Source organism: Aquarana catesbeiana, linkage group LG13 (assembly GCF_042186555.1).
Source record: "Aquarana catesbeiana isolate 2022-GZ linkage group LG13, ASM4218655v1, whole genome shotgun sequence".
Classification (NCBI taxonomy): Eukaryota; Metazoa; Chordata; class Amphibia; order Anura; family Ranidae; genus Aquarana; species Aquarana catesbeiana.
In genome coordinates, this window is record NC_133336.1 from 101296704 (window position 1) to 101319917 (window position 23214).

The 23214-nt window shown below is 41.8% G+C and overlaps 1 protein-coding gene across 7 annotated transcripts in view; it reads right to left on the reverse strand.

The window, feature by feature from the left end:
• The window catches only part of RYR3 (ryanodine receptor 3), a 1082755-nt gene that overhangs the window by 562224 nt on the left and 497317 nt on the right, over positions 1–23214 (reverse strand). For all 7 annotated transcript variants that reach the window (XM_073608696.1, XM_073608694.1, XM_073608691.1 and 4 more), the window contains 3 exons: positions 7479–7752; positions 3589–3703; positions 3354–3486 (listed from right to left, as the gene is read on the reverse strand). In XM_073608696.1, coding sequence (XP_073464797.1) covers positions 3354–3486; positions 3589–3703; positions 7479–7752 — 522 coding nt within the window. The remainder of the gene's footprint in view (positions 1–3353; positions 3487–3588; positions 3704–7478; positions 7753–23214) is intronic.

Sequence of the window (23214 nt, forward strand, 5' to 3'; positions counted from 1 at the left end):
AAGCTGTGGAGCTTTGAATATTGGGTAATAGGGATGAGCCAACCCCCCCCCGGGTTTGGTTCACACCAGAACATACTGAACAGGCAAAAAATTTTACAGAACACACAAACACTGTTAAAGTCTATGGAACACGAACATGAATAATCAAAAGTGCTCATTTTAAAGGCTTATATGCAAGTTATTGTCATAAAAAATGTTTGGGGACCTGGGTCCTGCCCCAGGGGACATGTTTCAATGCAAATTTTTTTTTTTTAATTTCTATTTCTAAAGGAAAAATTGTCAATCAAAACTGATCACGGTTGTAATGAATTGTCGGGTCTCAGTAATATAGATGAAACTTATTTAACCACTTCCCTACTCACATATAGTCATATAACGTCCTGGGATGGGATCTCCCATCCTGGGTGGACGTCATATGACGTCCTGGGATTCCCGGCCGTCTAGGGGGCGCGCTGCCGGGGGCGCGCGCGCTCACCGCATTGCTCGGGACCCGGTGCGTGTGCCCGGCGGCCGCGATGTCCGCCGGGCACACGCGATTGCCCGTTAACCGGGCCGGACCGTGGATCTGTGTGTGTAAACACACAGATCTACAGCCTGTCAGGTGAGAGGAGAGCGATCTGTGTTCCCAGAACGGAGGAATACTGATCGGTCTCCTCCCCTTGTACGTCCCCTCCCCCTACAGTTAGAAGCATTCCCTAGGAAACATATTAACCCCTCCCCGCCCCCTAGTGGTTAACCCCTTCACTGCCTGTCACATTTACACAGTAATCATTGCAATTTTATAGCATTGATCGCTGTATAAATGTGAATGGTCCCAAAAATGTGTCAAAAGTGTCCGATGTGTCCGCCATAATCTCGCAGTCATGAAAAAAAAATTGCGATCGCCGCTAAAAAAATAAATATTAAATATATTTTTTTTTTAAATGCCATAATTCGATCACGTATTTTGTAGACGCTATAACTTTTGCGCAAACCAATCAATATACGCTTATTGCGATTTTTTTTTTTACCAAAAATATGTAGAAGAATACGTATCGGCTGAAACTGAGGAAAAAATTTGTTTTTAAAAAAAAAATTGAGATATTTATTATAGCAAAAAGTAAAAAATATTGTGTTTTTTTCAAAATTGTCGCTCTTCTTTTGTTTATAGCGCAAAAAATAAAAACCGTAGAGGCGATCAAATACCACCAAAAGAAAGCTCTATTTGTGGGGAAAAAAGGACGTCAGTTTTTTTTGGGTACAACGTTGCATGACTGCGCAATTGTCGTTTAAAGTGCGACAGAGCTGAAAACTAAAAATTGGCCAGGGAAGGAAGGGGGTGAAAATGCCCTGTATTGAACGGGTTAAAAAAAGAGCATGGGATCCCCCCCACCCCAGTCCATTTCCAGGCCCTTTGAGTCTGGTATAAATATTAAGGGGAACCCCGAACCAAAATTTTTAAAAAATTGCGTAGGGGTCCCCCCCAAAATCCATACCAGACCTGAAGGGTCTGGTATGGATTTTAAGGGGAACCTTGCGCCAAAATTTTTAAAAAATGGAGTAGGGGTCCCCCCAAAATCCATACCAGACCCTTATCCGAGCACGCAACCTGGCAGGCTGCATTAAAAGAGGGAGGGACGAGAGAGCGCACCCCCCTCCTGAACCGTACCAGGTCACATGCCCTCAACATGGGGAGGGTGCTTTGGGGCAGCCCCCCCAAAGCACCTTGTCCCCATGTTGATGGGGACAAGGGTCTCATCCCCACAACCCTTGCCTGGTGGTTGTGGGGGTCTGTGGGCGGGGGGCTTATCGGAATCTGGAAGCCCTCTTTAACAAGGGGACCCCCAGATCCTGGCTCCCCCCTGTGTGAAATGGTAACGGGGTACAAATGTACCCCTACCATTTCACAAAAAAAGCGTCAAAATGTTAAAAAAGACAAGACACAGCTTTTTAAAAAATAAAAACATAAAAATGTCCCACGATGTCCATTCATCATCTTATATTGCTCCAACGGACAGAAAAAGAAAAAAAAAATCCACCACAGATCCTCCTCTAAGGGAGGCTCCCGCCGTGTGATGCTTCTTCGCTGATGACAGTTCTTACATAACTGAGGGCCGTCGGCGGAGTGATATAAGAAAATGAATGGACATCGTGGGACATTTTTATTTGTTAATAAAGGACTTGTCCCCAAGCTGTGTCTTGTCGTTTTTAACATTTTGACACTTTTTTTGTGAAATGGTAGGGGTACATTTGTAGCACGTTACCATTTCACACAGGGGGGGCAGGATCTGGGGGTCCCCTTGTTAAAGGGGGCTTCCAGATTCCACTAAGCCCCCCGCCCGCAGACCCCCACAACCACCAGGCAAGGGTTGTGGGGATGAGGGCCTTGTCCCCATCAACATGGGGACAAGGTGCTTTGGGGGGCTACCCCACAGCACCCTCCCCATGTTGAGGGCATGTGGCCTGGTACGGTTCAGGAGGGGGGGCGCTCTCTCGCCCCCCCTCTTTTCCTGCGGCCTGCCAGGTTGCGTGCTTGTATAAGGGTCTGGTATGGATTTTGGGGGGGACCCTTAAGCCATTTTTTTTTTTATTTTAAATTTGGTGCAGGGTTCCCCTTAATTTCCATATCAGACCCAAAGGACCTGGTATGGATTTTAGGGGGACCCCCACACTATTTTTATTTTTTAATTTTGGTTCGGGGTTCCCCTTAATATTTATACCAGACCCAAAGGGCCTGGTAATGGACTGGGGGGGATCTCATGCTTTTTTTTTTCAATGAGTCATCTATATTGCCGAGACCTGACAATTCATTACAGCCGCGATCAGTTATAAATTACAATTTTTCCTTTCGAAATGTCATTTTGCTGTGGTACCTTTCTAAACACTGGAAAAATGATCCACTTTACAGGCATACTATAGACACCCCCGAGGCACGATATTTAAAGGAATATTTCATTTTTATTGTTTCACTTTAAGCATTAAAAAAAAACACTGCTCCCGAAAAAATGGCAGTTTTTTTTAAAAAAATTTGCATTGATACATGTCCCCTGGGGCAGGACCCAGGTCCCCAAACACTTTTTATGACAATTACTTGCATATAAGCCTTTAAAATGAGCACTTTTGATTTTTCATGTTAGTGTCCCATAGACTTTAACGGTGTCCCGGCGGCTTTTGAATTTGCCCAGAACACCGCATATTGTTCAGTGTTCGCAGAACATCCGAACAACCAAAGTTCGGCCGGAACTTATGCTCGGGCCGAACCGTTCGCCCATCCCTATTGGGTAACAGGACCATTAGGTATTTATACAAAACAGAATTTCTAGTTCAGGATAAACATTCCCTGTATGAATAAAAAAAATAGGATGATGACATACCTAAACCGACACTACTGTTCTCCAATAAGTAGGCTAGATGCTCAAACATTGCCTTTTGATTTTGCCGACTAATCCTACAAAAATAGCAGAGGAATCTGCAACAGCTTGCCACCATCTTGGGAAAAGCAATTTGCTGTAAAACAGAAGTTATGGCATGTTTCAGCTTTACTAAACTCCAGACAGAAGAATCCACATTTTAGTAGACAATACTGTATTCTTATCATTGAGAGATTACCTGAGACTTGTCCCCTCCTAGCACATTCACCATTACCTCCATAACAGTCTCATGCATCCCTAAAACACGCATCAGGTTTGGATGCTGATAGAAGACCTTGTTGTTCATAATGTCACTGAAAGCAAATAAGAGTTTTTAGTGTTTCTTTTAAGCTTTGAGGAATGCTTCAGCTAAAATGCATTAGTGTTGTTTGTTTGGATGTCCCAGATTGCTTATCTCTTACCAGATAAAGTACTATAAAGGTTTGTTAAGGGACTCCAGTCCCATCTTTAAATTTCCACTAGAGACACCTTTGCAAAGAATTTGCGAAGGACACCTAGTTAAGCAAATTTGCAGCAACCTTTTCAGCCAATTTGTAATAAAAGGAACTCAGATAGCCTGACAGAACTAACTGCTTCTGCCCCCTCTCTTTTAACATGTTCATTTGTAAATCTTTACACAGACTTCCTTAAGACTACTTTAGCCTGCTTTGCACAAGAGCAGAATCTAGCAGTGTCAGATACTGTACACTCCAGAAAAAAAAAAAAATCTAAGATAACAAACATTAACCTGGTCACAACTGTGCAATCCACAATCAACAATTAAATTAGGCATGATTGTACACCATATAATTAAAATATTATTAAACCCTCAGCATTTTTAAACTTAACACATTGGGCACAATAAAATAAGCATTCCACAGTACTATTTGTTGACAGTGGACAGTGCAGTCTCAAGTCAGTTAGTAACCCTGAAAAAGGAATGGGGGAGGAGCATGGGAGTGCTTTGCCATCCTAGGCTACATGGCTGTTTGCTTCTATTGATGCACACAGTGTACAGAGACAGGACTCTAGTCTCTGAATGGAAGGGTGGCTCCATAGGATGCTGCAATGTAAAGGAGTCACCCTAAACAAGAAACCTAGGTCAGCAGCTCAGGCACCAGCTTAAAAAAGAACACAAGCAAAGATTAAATGACAAAAAGGCTGCATACTCAGTAGGTAGTTAGATCAGCTGCTGAATATGCTTACAAAACTGAGGGTTTAATAACACTTTATTCTAAACAAAGGTATCTTGCTAAGACAACTTTACATATCATCACGTGTGGTGCACACATGAAAAATTACCCTTGAATGAAAAAAAACTGAAAACCATTGCAGCAGCAGATGTTACTCCACTAGTTTCTAATAGTTCCCTAAACTGATGTTATATATAACAACGGTCATGCTAAAATGGAAGCTAAAATAAAGTCTCCTTCCAGATGTGGCCACATGATGATATACCTTGGCCTTTGATCAAATCATCTCTACTAAATTATGATCAACCAGTTTTGACTCTGCCTTTAACCTTTGACAGAGATCATGTGACCAAGTGCCTAGGCATTTGATCCTATAACTATTATTCAAGTGTCAATTTCACAATATAGCTTTCCACACGTCCATTCAACTTTACTTATTCATCCTAACAAAGATTTTTTATGATCTTTATCTTGTTAACATTTGAATACATTTTTTCCACTAACAATGCCTTAATTTTATAGTGACCAACTTCTGGCAATACTATTTAAACTGCAACACGAGGGTACGTATCACCGTACCTAAGCCAACTAGTCTTAAAACCTAACTTTTATTAGCTCACAAATAAAATATTGAAAAAGTGTGTGAAAGGATGTATCATGTTTTTACTTAAAGGGGTCACCTCAAAAAATGAAAGAATCAAAAATTGAAAGAATCAAAAAATGATAGATGAGAGATTTAATATTGCAAATATCTTCCCTGCTCCTAGTCTGAACAGGATCTCTCTGGTTGTATAGTAGAACTGTCTGATCTGCTGGCTTTGCAGTAAACTGTCTATCTGTAGGAGGCTACTTTAATACCCTACCTGCCAATATAATAGATAACCTGACAGATGCCTATAAACTGTTCATAGTCTGGAGCTCTACTCCAGCCAATCTGCCTATATCGGTAGTTCTACAAATGCTACCTGATTATAGATCATATGCCCTCTTTAACCACATGCCGACCTGCACACGACGATATACGTCGGCACAATGGCACAGCTGGGCAAATGGGCGTACAGGTACGTCTCCTTTAAATCGTGGCATTGTGGGGGCGCGCGCGCTGCCACGTACTCCGTGACCCTGCCCGCGGGCTCTGTGGACTCGATGTCCACCGGGGGCCCGCGATCGTGTCACGGAGCAGCAGAACGGGGAGATGCCTATGTAAAGAAGGCATTTCCATGTTCTGCCTAGCAACATGACAGAGATCTACTGCTCCCTGTCATCGGGAACAGTGATCTCTGTCATGCTCTAGTGGGGCAATCCCCCCCACAGTTAAAATCACTCCCTAGGACACTTAAACCCTTGATTGCCCCCTAGTGTTTAACCCCTTCCCTGCCAGTGTCATTTACACAGTAATCAGTGCATCTTTATAGCACTGATTGCTGCATAAATGACAATGGTCCCAAAATAGTGTCAAAAGTGTCCGATGTGTCCGCCATAATGTCGCAGTCATGATAAAAATCGCAGATCGCCACCATTACTAGAAAAAAAATAAATAAATAAAAATGCCATAAATTTATCCCCTTTTTTGTAGACGCTATAACTTTTGCGCAAACCAATCAATATACGCTTATTGCAATTTTTTTTACCAAAAATATGTAGAAGAATACATATCAGCCTAAACTGAGAAAGAAATTTGTTTTTTTATATATTTTTGGGGGATAATTATTATAGAAAAAAGTAAAAAATATAGCTTTTTTTTCCAAAATGGTCGCTCTTTTTTTGTTTATAGTGCAAAAAATAAAAACCGCAGAGGTGATAAAATACCACCAAAAGAAAGCTCTATTTGTGGGAAAAAGAGGACATCAGTTTTGTTTGGGTGCAATGTCGCACGACCGCGCAATTGTCAGTTAAAGCGACGCAGTGCCGTATCGCAAGTGCTCTGGTCAGGAAGGGGGTAAATCCTTCCGGGGCTGAAGTGGCTAATGACCACCATGTATCTCTCATCAAACTGAGGTCATGTATACCTACAATCAAAAAACTCCCCAAATGAAATAAAAGCCCAAAATAACCTACATGTTTCACTTAAAAGAAAGCTTCATCAGGGTTAAAGTGCAAAAAATAAAAGAAAGAGAGTGCACAGAGCTCAAAAATAATGTGGGAGGTGAAAAATTATCCCCACGTGGCAAATCATAAAATGGCCGATTTGTTTGTTTTCTCTCCTTTTTATGGACAATCCCTCAAAGATGGGGTTCTCATTAGAGAGGGCATATGATCTATAACAAGGTAGCATTTGTAGAACTACAGATATAGACAGATTGGATGGAGCAGAGCTGTAGATTTGATAGAAGAAACTAAGCAGATACTACAGATAGAACTAATGATATAATTATCTGAGCTGAGCTGTAGAACATTTTAAAGATATCTATTTATTAGACTATAAACAGTTTATAGGCATCTGTCAGGTTATCTATCATATTGACAGGTAGGGTATTAAAGTAGCCTCGTACAGATGGACAGTTTGCCGCAAAGCCAAAGTCCTACTATACAGCCAGAGAGACTAGGAGCAGGGAAGATATTTGCAGTATTGAATCTCTCATCTTTCATTTTGTGATTCTTTCAGTTTTACCCCTTTTGACCCCTTTACGTAAAAACATGATACATTCTTTCACACACATTTTCAAAATTTTATTTGTGAGCTAATCAAAGTTAGGTTTTAAGACCAGTTGGCTTAGGTGTGGTGGGATACGCACCCTTGTGCTGTAGCTAAAATAACATTTGAATATAGTTCCACTTTCATTTGAATGCAAAGTTTACAAGTAAAAGAGTATATAGTCTGAACATAAATATTTCTGAATATACAGAATAAACACCCTGCAGTAAAACTATGCAGCAGAAAAATAGAAAGCCATACCCTAAGCCATCAATCATGAGCATCTCCTCCTCCTTGCCCATACGCACACTTAAGAGGGACCGTATTTGACCCAAGGATGCCAAGAGGTTGATGGTATCTTCCACAGATGCAGCACTGATCGTATAAGTTTTCCGCATGGCCCGTAATAACTCTCCAATGCTATCATACTGTAGGCGGAGCAGGCTAAACATGATACGCACAAGCTCGGGGTCCTGGATATGATCTTCTTGTGCCCAGCGCACCATTGTTTGTGAGATGAGCTCTTTTAGTGTGGCTGGAAATACATATTAAAGAAAAAAGGGGTTATCTAATATTGAAGCAATAAAAGGAGAGGGTATGTACACATTTCATGTGCACTCTCACATGCAGAGTAATATAATAATAATAATAATAATAATAATAATATAACATAGAAGTGCTTGTTGGATGTCAGCAGGAATGGTACCCTGTTTATGCCTATTACACACTTTGCAGACCAGTGCAATATATTCTGTTGGGAGGCAGGAAATGTCATGGTGTATGGCACATGGTGTATGGCACTAAACTTGACTAGTGATGCTGGCAACATTAACTCTGGAAAATTACCTATTAAACTGTTGTTTGAGGAATGACCAACTTCCTTATATTCCTAGCTTTAAATCTTTAAACCCCAAACTTAACAGTAAACATCATTGAATTCTTTAGGGGGGAGGCATGGGGCAAATCTTGATACTAAATTCTGGCCATTTTCAAGGCTACTAGGCAAGGTATTGGCAAATAGGGCAATGCGATCTGGATACTGCCACACGTACCAATATAAAAATTTTAAAAAAATTCTGTACACTGCGAAGAAGGTCCTCATTTTAATGTAGCTTTGAGGGTGATGGGAAGAAAAAGACTATGCTTCAATAACAAGCCTGGAAAAGTTGTATATGGTGTTATGGAAAAATCCCTCATATTATGGCAATACATATTGTATTTCAGAGATTTAATGGATTTTTTAACTTTTAAATTTAGCTTGGTTTAATACAGCAGCAGCACCTCAGGGCTTTTTCAGGTAGTTTCGGCTTTCACATTGTCACAGATCAGTAGTAAACATGTGGTTCCACAGATCAGCAAGAAAGCTGTTACTTATTGTCCCACAGACCAACAGGCAAGCCAATATTTTACTTGTAGTTGCACAGCTCTAACATTCAAAGCTGTTTTGGTTCTTGTAGTCTCAGAATGTGGGCTCTGTTCTTACCTTGTTCCTGCACAAGTGCTATAGGCATTGATCAGTCCCATCTGCTGGTTAATATAATCAGTCACATCGCTAGTTCCTGTGAAGCCTGGCTTTCTGTCTTTCAGTCATGCTGCAGCCAAAGGAGCACCCTTTCCCTCCTGTAGGGCTGCAGCAAACCAGAAAGGCTTCCTCCTCTTGGCTTGTCTATTTAAGCTCAGTGCAGCTCTTGGAACACTGCCTAAAGTAATGCGTTTGCATAATAGCTGCCGAGCCCTGTACCTGCCTGCTATCCAGCCTGCTTTCCTCAATCGATTCTTGTGTTCTGACCTTTGGCTTGTTTTCCTGGCTGTTTGTGTCCATTACCTTCTCTGACCTCTGCTTTTTTACTGTGTGAGTCTGCTACCTGCAAATTGGTTCCATTCATGGCTATCCAATTCTGCTACCTGTCTTGACCCTAACTTCTTTCCTGGCTATCCAAGTGTGCTACCTGCCCTGACCCTTGCCTTCGTTCCTGGTTATTTGATTCTACTTCCAGACCTGAAATTTGACTCTTACCATCCCTACTGTGTCTGCATTGAGCTCTGAAAGTACACTGGACTGTCAATGCAGTGTACTTTTCTTCTTCTTCCTAGTTCTTGTTACATCTTGTATTTGAGTTCCTAGTCTTAAATAGGTGTGCCGGGGGGGGGGGGGGGTGTTGTCTGGGGTTAGCATAAAGAGTAAACCATGTCCACAGTCAGGAGCACTGATAAAAATCTGCTGGCCCTTAGACTTCATGCCCTGAGGGTCCAGCGTTACTTATTCTCATTTGGGACCATCTCCCACTTCTACAAATCTAGATCCTACTGTTTGGTCTGATTTGCCTGTGGCATCCTGCTTTACTGTCAACCATATGTTGGCCTACACCTCTTTGGGAAGCCTACCATCTGTCTTTAAAATATCCGTTACAGTGAAGCTAGAGGATCCACGCTGGCGCAGTCATATCCTTGACAGACATCTGATTTTCTTATTCAGAGTTAATAGGCCTGAATTGAACAGAGAAAGTAGCAGCCACAACATATCTAAAAGTTATTGAGATACTCCTCCCTTATATTATCTTGTGGAAATTTCCTGGCCTGGCTTACTTTAGTGTTAGATTTCCATCTGCAATATTTTATGTTATGTTTTTTTTTTTTAAATTAGATCAGACAGTCACCTCAGAGAGGTAATATCTACAAGAAGTACCACCTTGTAGGGGAGAGTAAAGAGAGAAATGTATCTAATGGGCTCAAATGGCCATTTCTGAAGTACAGAGAAAACCAGATTCATATCCAACAGAGTCACAGGGGAGCAAACGGGTTGCTACATTGAAGACTCCCTTTACGAAGGTTTTAATCAAGAAGTAGGAACAACGGTCTCTACAACAAGATAGAAAGGGCAGAAAACCTGACCTTTGATAGTGCTGAGACTGAATCATTGGGCAATCTCCTTCTCCATTCCCCTGATAGTACAGGTATTGAGATAGTGGATGATGGATGTTCTTTGATCACATAGTCCTGCTACTTATGAAACCTATCTTATCTCTTGCCAACCTATTTAGTCTTTTGTGAGACGTTGCCTCTATTTCAACGTTTCATGTCAACAGAAATCTAAAGTTTTAAATATAAATCTTCCCATGGAGACATACCAAATTATCTAGGATAACTTTAATTTAAAGTGTTACTAAACCTACAATAGTAAAATCAGTCTGTATATGAAGCATAGCATGCTTGTTATACTCACTGTGGAACTTAAATGGTAAGTTCACCTTTGTACACATTTTTTTTCGTTTTCTAAATTCCAGCTCCCCTATGCACCAATATGGCATTCATGTACTTTTTTGCAAAAATATCAAAGCTTTCCATTAAATCTACAGTCACTTACTTTTCTTGTCCTAATCCACATTTTCAGACGTTTCCATTAGTAATGTCTTTCTTCCTTACAGACTGTAGTTCATGACACAGGAAGGAGTTGACCAGCTGACCTCATTAGCACCCACCCTGCATCATCCACCCGCCCATTCCCAGGTGCACATTTTTTAAATGAAATACAATCAATCAGTGATCACCCTTCTCATTAAATACACAATCAGACTGAATAGTTTATGGCCATCTTTATACAAGTACATAGGAGGGAGTGGACAGAAACACTCAGCTGTCAAGCCCCGTTCACAACACTGCATAGAGGGGGGAGGCGTTTTGGAGCATTTTCACTCACATGGGGCAGCACATCCACCTGAATGGGCTGCTCTACACACAGCAATCGCCCCTGTGATTTTTGGTGCAGCGAAATGTAAGGAAACGCACAGATGTGAATGGAGCCTCATTGTTCTTGTGTTAACGCACCAATTTCACTTTCAGGCCCCATTCACAATTAACATAGTGGGAGCGCACATTTTGTGTCTCATTTTTCCTGTGACACATATAGGGCAGCCCCTTGATTTTAATTGGCTGGACTACACGTGGGTTGCATGTTTTTTACTGTACGTTTTTCAGTATTTGCCCCTCGTTTTTTCACATGGCAAAATGTGTGTTTGCTTCTGTGTTTGGTGTGCTGTTAACAATTAATGGCACTGAAAGTGCAACTAGTAATTTTAGGTGTATAAACATGGCCATACACTATACAATCTGATTGTATATTGTGTATTTAGTGAGAAGGGTGATCACTGATTGATTCCATTTCATTTAAAAAACGTGTGTGTTAATGAGGTCAACTGGTCAACTCCTTCCTGTGTCAAGACCTACAGTCTGTAAGGAAGAAAGACATTACTAATGGAAACGTCTGGAAACGTAGATTAGTACAAGAAAAGTAAGTGACTGTAGATGTAATGGAAAGCTTTGATATATTTGCAAAAATAGTACATGAATGCTATATTGGTGCATAGGGGAGCTGGAATTTAGGGGGAAAAAAAAGTGTACAAAGGCAGAGGCGTAACTAGAACCTTCATTGCCTCGGTGCAAGAAACCATGATGGGCCCCCCTGCCCCCTTCCATCCGAGCCCTGGGCTTCCAATTTTGGGAGGGTGTCCTTGGACATCCTCCCAAAATCGTGCTTCCCGCATGACCCCTGGGACATGCACCCAGCGCAAACACAGTGGACCTTTACCATGTGATCAGCTGATTACATTTAAACAGACTTGCCGGTTATCCACAGCCCTTTCCTCCCACGCCGTGATTGTTTTAGGAAAGGACTGCCGTTAACTGTGCTCATCCGTGAATGCTATTAATGTCCATCAGTGCCGTCTGCCTTCTCAGGACAGCACGGCTCTGAGCGGAGATCGTGTCTGTCATGGAACAGTAGCACAACAGAGACACCGGTATTAACGTTCTATTTGCCCGTCCGTCCTCTCTGGCAGGGGATGAGAGAGGACACACAGCTAATCTCACTGCTCACTGCCCCTTCTCCCCCCTCCCCTCTTCTGTGTGCTCCGCGGGAAATGTGAGCTCCTTAGTTTCACACTTAAATGCCCGCGGAGCACACAGGAGAGGGGAGGGGGGAGAAGGGGGAGCAGTGAGATCAGCTGTGTGTCCTCTCTCATCCCCTGCCAGAGAGGACGGACAGGCAAATAGAATGTTAATGCCGGTGTCTCTGTTGTGCTACTGTTCCATGACAGACACAATCTCCGCTCAGAGCCGTTTGTGAATAGCAACCCCGCTGGGACCCGCCCCCCCCACACTGGTGGAATGCCGGGCCCTGTCGCAAGTAAGGAGTTAATCCTCTGCATTGTGCAAAAATGCTGTTTATCCTGTACGCACAGATTCTCCCCTCCTGCGCTGTCTATCTGGGGAAGGCCAGCTAACACAGGCAGAGTAGCCGACCTGCACATGCTCAGTTGTATCTTTTTATGCTGGAGAAAACATTTACTTGTTCTCAGAGCTAGCCAGGTCACATGATATTGACATCACACATGGTGTGTATACAGGCTGTAGTGGAAATCTCCTCCTACCTGAACTCTCAGCACTGGATAAACTGTGCAGTTTAAAGAAGATTTATAAGCTGTGGGCACTGTGGGGGGAGGGGGTGAACTATTTTGATATTACTGGGTTTAGTAACACTTTAACTTCTTCAGATCCGTGATATAGCCGAATGACAGCTACAGCGCGGACCTACTTTGCCGGGAGTATAGATGTCAATAGACGTCCTCCCATGCCTGAGCAGCCTGCGCGCCCCCCTGCAGGGCATGCACGTCGCGCTCTGTGACCAGTGAGTCTATGAGACTCGGCTGATCACAGATCGGTGTAAGGGGTCGATCCTGACCCTTACCATGTGATCAGCTGTCACTCAATGACAGCTGATCATTTGATGTAAACAGAGCCAGTAATCGGCTATTTTTTCTCCTCATGCTGATAGCGTGAGGAGAAAAAAAAGTCGATCACCGGCAGCTCTCAGAGGGACATCGGTCACCGCCAGCTCATCTGTGCCCACCTGTGCCACCTGCCAGTGCCACATACCAGTGCACAACAGTACCGCCTGCCAGTGCACACCAGCGCCACCTAAAAGTGCCCACAGTGCCACCTATCAGTGTCACCAATCAGTGCCGCCTTATCTGTGCCCATCAGTGCACATCAGTGCAGCCTATCAGTGCACATGGTGCAGCCTATCAGTGCCCACCAGTGCTGCCTCATCAGCACATATCAATGAAGGAGAAAAATTACCTGTTTGCAAAATGTTATAACAAACTATGAAACATGATTCTTTTTTTCAAAATGTTCCATCTTTTTTTGTTTGTTTAGCAAAAAGTAAAAACCCCAGCTGTGATTAAATGCCACCAAAAGAAAGCTTATCATTTTGTTCACACAAATAGAGCTTTCTTTTGGTGGTATTTATTCACAAATCATTTTTTTTTTGGCAGTATAAGCGAAAAAAAGAGCAGAAAAAAAACAATATTTTCTACTTTCTGTTTTAAAAGAAATCCAATAAAATCAAAATTTGTCATAAATTTAATCCAAAATGTATTCTACTACATGTCTTTGGTAAAAAAATCCTGTTAAGTGTATAATAATTGGTTTGTGTGATCATGGACAGATGTACGCAGATGATCATGTACAGATGTGCGCAGATGATCACTGATTACGCACTTACGATCATTGGGACATATGATTTTACTGTTACATATGTGGGGGACAAGTGTTTTTACTGTGTGGGGACATGTGTGGGGACATGTGTGGGGACAGTGTTTTGGGGACACTATTTAGGGGACATTGTGTGTTTACACTGTGTGGGGTTACTGGGCCGGTGATCAGTGTGTAAAAAGCTGTAAAAAACAGTTCATACTCACTGATCACCGGCCGGCTGCAGCAATTCGCTCTCCTATCCTCACTGACAACTTCCATGTGAGGAGAGGAGAGCCGATTGCCTAGCAACCGGCTCTCTATTTACATCACATGACAGCTGTGATTGGACACAGTCATCATGTGATCAGGAGGGCCAATAACAGAGCCCTCCTGCCGATCGGAGATGCAGGTGACACGAGCGCATCGAGCTGCACAGGCACATGCGCGCGATCCCCCTCCCTCTGAGGGACGTTCCTGAACGTCCACTCAGAAGGAGGAAACGGCCGTATATGTGCAGTGGCCAGGTGGGAGGTGGTTAAACACTATGAGGGAAATATACTAAAACTGGAGCAGACAGAACCTGGAGCAGTTGTGCATGTCAACCAATTGGCATCCAGTCTAAGCTTGTTCAGTTAAGTTTTAACCACTTCAGTTTGTCGCTGGACTTTGAGAGGTTATACCGGGACAGTGTTGCCAACCAGCAGGACTGCCAGTGCTGTTTAGACTGGAGTGGACAGAAGGGACCACCTGGCTTGGAGAGAGACTGTCACTGTGACTCAGGAGGGGGACATGTCGTGCCGGTGAGAAGTTAGCATCATCTGTGCTACTGCACACTTCTGTCATTGTCAGAGAGTCAACTTCATGTGTGAGTCCTGTTCCTGAGCTACTTACTTACTATATCGAAAATAAAAAAAGAAATATCTTTTTTGCCCTAATATCTACCTTAAATCACATTGCTAATTGTATATTGCACTTGTTTATAGCCTAAATACTAAAATTTGCACTTAAACCTGTAATTTTGTAACTTTTGGAAATGCGAGTAAAAACTTGGCTGTGCCAGGAAATTTGGGGTGTTGTGTCAGTAAATTTCAATCTGGTAGGTTGGCAATATTCAAAAATAAAAAATAAAATAAATCATTAAAAAAATTATTTTAAAGCGCCCCCATGCCCCCCTGCTCGCACCCAAAGGCGAACGCATGTTACAGCCCTGCACGTGCAAACAGCGATCGCTCCACACATGTGAGGCATCGCCACAAAGGTCCGATCATGAGCAGTAATTCTAGCACCAGACCTCCTGTGTAAATAGAAAAGTGGTAACCTGTAAAAGTCTTTTAAAGTGTCGCCCATGGATAGTAAAATTTACACAGTTTGTTGTCGTGCATGGGTGTGCACAAGACATGTTTGCTATCTATTTACACAGTGTAACATCATCATTTATATTTTACCAATCAATGCAGCATTATATTGAGTTTTTGTGCATTAAAATACAAAAAAAAAAAAAAAGTGTAGTTTTTCCAAAAAAAAAAAATAGCATTTGAAAAACCAATGCGCAAATACCGTGTGACATTAAAAATTGTAACACCCACCATTTTTTTCTCTAGGGCCTCTGCTTTCAAAATATATAATGCTTGTGGGTTCAAATATTTTTTTTGCAAAAAATACAGATACTTAGTAAACAAAAGCAAAATGTAAACAAAAAGCGCCAGAAAAAGCCTGGTCTTTTAAAAATAAAAACCGGTAGATGATTGGTTGCCATGTACAGCTGCTCCACATTCTGTCTGCTCCAGTCTTTTTTTTTTTTAACAAGAAGTCTGCTCCAGTCTTAGTAAATCCCCCCCATGTATCCTCCTTATTATATTACTCTGACACCCCGCTATAGTTTAAGACATTTGAACATTTTTGCAATACTAACCTCCTTGCTCAGGGGATTATCTCTGCTATCTATCCATTGATATTGATGTCCTGTTTTCCTTTGCCACCTTGATATACTGTATGTCTACTTGGGCTTCTGACCACGGTAGTACTAGCAATGTTCTAGCTACTGAAACAAACTATAAAGTGCTAATGCAATGGTATCTGGTACCCCATTATCTTTCCTGTGTGATCCCAGGATATCCTATGGCTTGTTTTAGAGGCTGCTCTGTGGCTGGTACATTTAGACATATTTGGTGGGATTGTCTCAAGAGCCAGTGTTTCTGGTCTTGCACTTACCAACTTATTTACACTGTATTGACTACCCTGTACAAAATCTTTTACTGAGAAATAAGAGGAAAAATGTCTCTGGGAAAGAATGGCTACATTCAATATTTGACCCTTGATGGCAAAAACACTTACCCAGACTGGAGGAAAGACAGGATTCATCCCACTGAGTATTTTCTGGGATGGAATTTCCTAGCCTCACTGAGTAAACCTTCTAGGTGTGATGATAGATTTTGCCAGAAGTCAATATCCTAACTTATGGAGCATTGTTATGACTAAATACAAGGGACCCCTATCCCCCAGGACCTGGGATTCAAAAACCATTATGATAAAGCAAGGACTGAGACACAGGATGGTAAACCAGTCCCCAGGACAGATTATCTGGATGATCTGGTGGAGCCCACAAAGAGTCTGCCAGGATTATGTCCAAGCACCATGTCCTCCTGGGCCAGTTGGGTGGAATGAGGGTCACCTGGATGCCCTCTCTCTCACTTATGTGAAGCAGATGAAGAAGAAGTTTGAGTGGCAGAAAGACGTATTTTAGATCAAGATAGATAGATAGAATCTATCCCACAGAGCCACCAGGGCATCCAGTGTGAAGGCCTGAGGGTCCCTGGTCCTAGCGACAAACCTATCTAGTTTATTGTTGAACCTAGATGCCAGAAAATTCACCTCCAGTCTCCCCCACCTGCAACATGTCTTGAAACAACCTTTTCCCTAGAACCAGACACTGATAGCTGAGGATTCCATTTGCCAATTTTCCAGACACCCATGTTAGAACGAGGTCCGCCTCTTGTTTAGTGTGACTTATTGTGCCCCAGTAAAGCTGGATTCCATAAATTCAGACACTTTCTAAAACATGCAGACAGACTATGAGTTAAGTGGAAGGAGGTGCATGAAATCTCCTGAACTTATCTCTATTATTTGTATCTGACAGGTTTATGGCTCTGCTTAGGCATGCACTGGCAATTGGGGCTGTGAGAAGGGAAAGAGAGGCACACAGAGCAGGTATTCTGCAGGCTATTTATCAAGCTGCTTAATTCTACTAACTATGCTCACACATTGACTGACAGGAGAATTTGGCTACTCAACTGCCTCTCACGAAAGTTAATTGTTACAATTGACATAGTCCCATGACATATACTTGGATAAAAGGAATCACCATAAATAGGTGATTGAGGTAGCTCTGGGTCCATCAACAACCCCCACCTGCACTCCTCTCATTTAATGTTTGGGATTAGAACCTTTACTTGCCAAACTGATTCTTAATTGCTGAGTACAGTGGTCAAGTTTTAACCATTTGTGGACTAGCAGTTTGAGCTCCCAAGGGTTCACACACATGAGTTGCCATATATCATACAATTGTGATATTGGTTATCCATGTAGAATTGCAGCCATTGCTGCGGCTTTACTCATTGTGTGAAGACACTTGGTGTCTGGACGATTTGGAAATTGCATATATTTTTGTTTGTCAGCTATGCACTTGATTGTGCAGCTTTACTCACTAGTTTTTTGTTTATGCTGAGTGTTGAATATTGATACTATTTATCACTGTTAAATGTTCTAATAAAGTTGACTTTCCTTAAAGTGACCCAACCACTATTATTGTCTTTAGATAAACCTCTTTCCCTGGTAGCTGTACAAAGGGGAGCTTTTTTTTTTGCTATCCTTAGCTGATTCTGGGTTATAGTGGCAGCACCCCATTGGTGAGTGGTATTTTGGGATATTTTACTGATTGTAAGTCGGCTGCCTCATCCATATTTATAGTTAGTACACAGAGCAGCTATGCCTGCCCCTCCCCTCTGCTGCCAATTCAGAGAAACCTTTGTATTTTATGAATGAGTTCACATAATGCAAAGGCTTCTGTGATTGGGCAGGAGGAGGGGATGGGCAGACATAGCAATTGCACGAAAGATGCTTAGACCTGAAATACAGCGATAGCCATCTTCCAATAGAGCAATAGAACTGTCAAATGTAAATAATAGAGATTTGACTTGCAGCTCTTTTAACTTGACTCATAGAGTGCCTTCACTTTTTACAAAGGAGGTGAATTCCTGCTATTTAGCTTTAATTATTGATGCGTAGCACCCTCATAGACAGGTTGTTATGATGGTTAGGTAAATTTAGTTGTTGGCTCCTCTGTAATAACTGGAGCAGCCTGTGATTGCTTTAGGCTGTTCTGGGCTCCATTGGTTGCAGGTTTGATTGTACTCCCCGACTTTTTATGCCCCCCAAACCTGCCTTCTGGAGGATGAATTTGGTGGGCTGGAAAAAGGCAAATCAGGAACCTGAATATTTATGTTGTCTCAGCCAATTCCTGGGGGAGGCTGCCCAGAAGGTGGTTGGGGGGGGGCATAAAAAGTCGGGGGTCTTGAGCTGCTGGGTTCTGTCCAGGAGAAGAAGCTCCCACCCTGAAGGGCTATTGCCCTTCTAGGCAGCTCCAACTATAGTTCTACATGTGCTCTTCGAGGTCCGAAGCTATGCAAGGGTTGGGGGGCCTGTTTTACAGGAAATCTCTGGAACTAATTGAGGGTTTCCACTGAGGCATTGTTCTGGAGAGTTCACGGGATGGAAGATATGTCTGGCTGATATTTGAAGGAGACATCCAAGTATCCAGGGACATTGTGAGTACAGACCTGACTGTAGAATCAGGGGTCTTGAGCTGCTGGGTTCTGTCCAGGAGAAGAAGCTCCCACCCTGAAGGGCTGCTGCCCTTCTAGGCAGCTCCAACTATAGTTCTACATGTGCTCTTCGAGGTCCGAAGCTATGCAAGGGTTGGGGGGCCTGTTTTACAGGAAATCTCTGGAACTAATTGAGGGTTTCCACTGAGGATTTGTTCTGGAGAGTTCACGGGATGGGAGAAATGTCTGGCTGATATTTGAAGGAGACGTCCAAGTATCCAGGGACATTGTGAGTACAGACCTGAGTGTAGAATCCTAATGATTGTTTGCTGCTACTCTTCTTTGTGTATCAGTGACATTGTTTGCTTTGACTGGAACATTACTTATGGAGTCTCAGTGCTGTTCATTCCCTTGGCTTCTACTCTTTTAAGATGTAGTGACAAAGTGAAGAGTGTCTTCTCCTTACTGTACAGTGTTGCTGGAGTATCCCACAGCTCCTTGCACCCTATCCAAGTTAATTTAGCAACAAAGCATCAAAAGACACCCCTAAACTATTTCCTGAGCTAAAAAGAGTGACTGTGGCTGTATGCCCGGCTGCCTATATGCACTGATCTGGGAAAATAAGTACCCTCAGCAGTACCTAAGAGAAGTTGTGCTACAGATGTAAACCAACCTGGTTGACTGGTTCCATAGTAGAGATGTCCACTGTTGCAGGGATAACCCAATTGCCCTGAGTTCCAGAATGTTGATCAGAAGCCAGGCTTCTGCCAATAACCAAGTTCCTTGTACCAAGAGGGTATGCAGGACTCCACCCCAGGTTGAGAGGCTTGTAGTCATCATAAGTACCATTCAAAACATTGGGAGAAAGGACTTACCATGTTCTAGTCCCGGACTGGAACTCCACCATGCTAAGGCAAGCCTGGTTTTGCTGTTACATTATATTTCAATATTGGTTACATGGACTTTATTTTCATGTTTTTTGGTGATACAATTATGATTGTAAAAGTGTAATTTGCACGTTATTATTTCACTTCATTATTGATTTGTTTCTAATAGTGTCATTTGGACAGTATCATTTCACCTTTCTACTATTCTGTTTAAAATGTATACATTGAGTAGTATACATACATACATAATATATATACATAATATATATAATAATATATATAATATATATATATTATATATATATATATATATATATATATATATATATATATATATATATATATATATATATAATAATATACATAATACATACATAATATATATTTTAATATTATATATATATTAAATATAAAAATGAAATAAATAGTATTTTCAGTTTGTGGTGGTCAGTCAGATGCAGGGTAGTTCAACTTTAAACAAACCTTTAATTTCTAAACACCTATTATGCAACACAGCTCTCTTGCCCTGAATTGGGATTCTCTCTGTTAATAGTAAGCAGTCCTATGTTGAAAGCAACTCAAAACCCAAAGTACAAATTTTAAGGTGGTGTACATGCCAAAGCCCTGAAATCTTAGGCAGAACAGAGGTAGGCTAAAAGCCCTGTTGTGAAGGGTTGTGGTACTGATTTATAATTTATTGAAAATTGACCCTCACTGCCTTATGCAAAACTCTTGTAACTTAACAGAGAAATTAACTAAATTACAATATTAATAAATAAAACTTTACATATTTAGCTTCGTAGATGCATAAATGCCACACTGTAGAAGAAGTATTAAAAGTAAAAAATCCTCATAAAATAAAATGTAGTATACACAGTTGGCCTCTAGATGTCAATATCACACTAAATAATCCTGCAAAGTACAGAAAGACGTACTCTAATCCACAAAATGAATACAAACACATAAAGTATTCATGTAGGTCTAGTGACAGATGGGATTCACACAGGTCCCAGATTCACAGAAAAACATTCAGCAGTCTTAGTTTTTCTATTTGCCGTAGAAAGACACTATTTGGGCTTTGAAAGACTGTCTGTATACAGGGGTCAGTGGTCAGTTCATAATAATTCATAATACAGCCCCCCCCCCCCCATAGAGACCACCAATAGAGTTCCCTTAAATCAGGGACATCCCCCTTCCATAGAGACACCCCCCCCCCCCCCCCCCATTAGGTCAGAGACACCCTATATCAGTGCTTTCCTTAGAGACCCAAAAGAATAAAAATTAAAAAAATGCAGCACACCCTCCCTCCATAATTATATAAATTCATATGTGTGAAAAATAATTGTGAATGATGGTGGAAACCCCCCCAAGGGTAATCTAAATATTAATACACTCCAAACTGATGGGCACTGATAGGCAGCACTGATGGGCACTGATAGGTGCCACTTATGGGCACTGATAAGCAGCACTGATGGACACTGATAAGCGTCACTGATGAGCAATGATGGACACTGATAGGCTGCACTGATGAGCACTGATAGGTGGCACTTATGGGCACTGATGTGCACCGATGAGGTGGCACTGATAGGCATCAATGATAGGCAAGGGGGGGGGGCTCTGATATAAGGGGACTGTGAGCTAATGGGGTCTCTAAGGGGGATTCTGCTGATCTAATGGTTGATCGCCAACCATTAGATAAGCAGTCCAGAGACACGTGGTGGGGTCAGCGGCTAGTGAGGCACTGGCTAGTATCAGAGCCAGATACACGCAGGTTACATATGCCGTGATCGTTAGAGCGAGAGCAATAATTCTAGCACTAGACCTCCTCTGTAACTCTAAACATGTAACCTGTAAAACAATTTAAAGCATCTCCTAAGAAGATTTATAAGTACTGAAGTTTGGCGCAATTCCACAAGTGTGCGCAATTTTAAAGTGTGACATGTTAGGTATCTATTTACTCAGCGTAACATCATCTTTCACATTATACAAAAAAATCAGGCTAACGCTAGTGCTGTTTTTTTTTTTTTATTCATGAAACAGTTTTTCTCCAAAAAAAAAAAAAATTGTTTAAAAAAATTGCTGTGCAAATGCTACGTGACATCCAAATGATCCACAATGGCTCAAAAGTGATATGGTCCAGAAATATTTAGACAGACTAAAGGTGGATAAAGCACCTGCACCAGATGGCATCCATTCACTGATCCTAAAAGAATTGAGCTCTGTCATTTCAAAGCCATTGTTTATAATTTTTAGGGACTCATTAATGACGGGAATGGTACCACTGGATTGGCATAGGGCCAATGTGGTGCCTATATTTAAAAAATGAACAAAGTCTTTACCAAGTAACTATAGACCTGTAAGTTTAACTTCTATAGTTGGGAAGATACTGGAGAGTTTAATAAAAGACCAAATGAGTTCTTGCTGGAAAAAAATATTTTAAGCAACAGACAGCATGGATTCATGAAAGACAGAAGTTGTCAAACAAATCTGATATCTTTTTATCAAGAGGTAAGTAAAACCTTGGACAGAGGGGTGGCTGTGGACGTGGTATACCTGGATTTTGCAAAAGCATTTGACACAGTTCCCCACACATGGCTAATGTGTAAGGTAAAGTCTACAGGCTTGGAAATATCAGTTTGTAAATGGATAGAAAACTGGCTAAAAGACAGAACTCAGAGAGTAGTGGTTAATGATTCTTACTCTGAATGGTCTAAGGTTATCTGTGGTGTACCCCAAGGTTCAGTGCTGGGACCCTTACTTTTTAATATCTTTATAAATAATATAGAGTCTGGGATTAAAAGTAACATTTCTGTCTTTGTAGATGACACCAAGCTATGCAGTGGAATAACGTCCTTACAGGATGTCTCCAATTTACAAGCCGACCTCAATGCACTGTCCAATTTGGCGACTATGTGGCAGATGAGGTTTAATGTTGATAAATGTAAAGTTATGCACTTGGGGGCTAAGAATATGCAGGTTTATGGCTCTTTATGGTAGATCATAAGCTCAATAATAACATGCAATGCCAAGCTGCGGTTTCCAAACCGAGCAAAGTCCTTTCTTGTATTAAGAGCGGTATGGACTCCAGAGAGAGAGATGTCATTTTGCCCTTGTACAAATCATTAGTAAGACCTCATCTGGAATATGCAGTTCAGTCTTGGGCGCCAGTTCTCAAAAAGGATATCGGGGAACTGGAGAAAGTGCAGAGAAGGGCAACCAAACTGATAAGAGGCATGGAGGAGCTCAGCTATGAGGAAAGATTAGAGGAACTGAATGTATTCTCTCTTCAGAAGAGAACATTAAGGGGAGATATGATCAACATGTACAAATATATAAGGGGTCCATATAGTGAACTTGGTGTTGAGTTATTCACTTTACGCTCAACACAGAGGATAAGAGGGCAATCTTTACGCCTAGAGGAAAAGAGATTTCATCACCAAATACGCAAAGGTTTCTTCACAGTAAGAGCTGTGAAAATGTGGCATAGACTCCCGCCAGAGGTGGTTCTGGCCAGCTCAGTAGATTGCTTTAAGAAAGGCCTGGATTCTTTCCTAAAGGTACATAATATTATTGGGTACTAACATTAAGAGCCCTTTCACACTGGGGCGGTTTGCAGGCGCTATTGCGCTAATAATAGCGCCTGCAAACCGACCCGAAAGTGCTGCTACTTTCATTCCAGTGTGAAAGCCCCGAGGGCTTTCACACTGGAGCGATGCGCTGGTAGGATGGTAAAAAAAGTCCTGCCAGCAACATCTT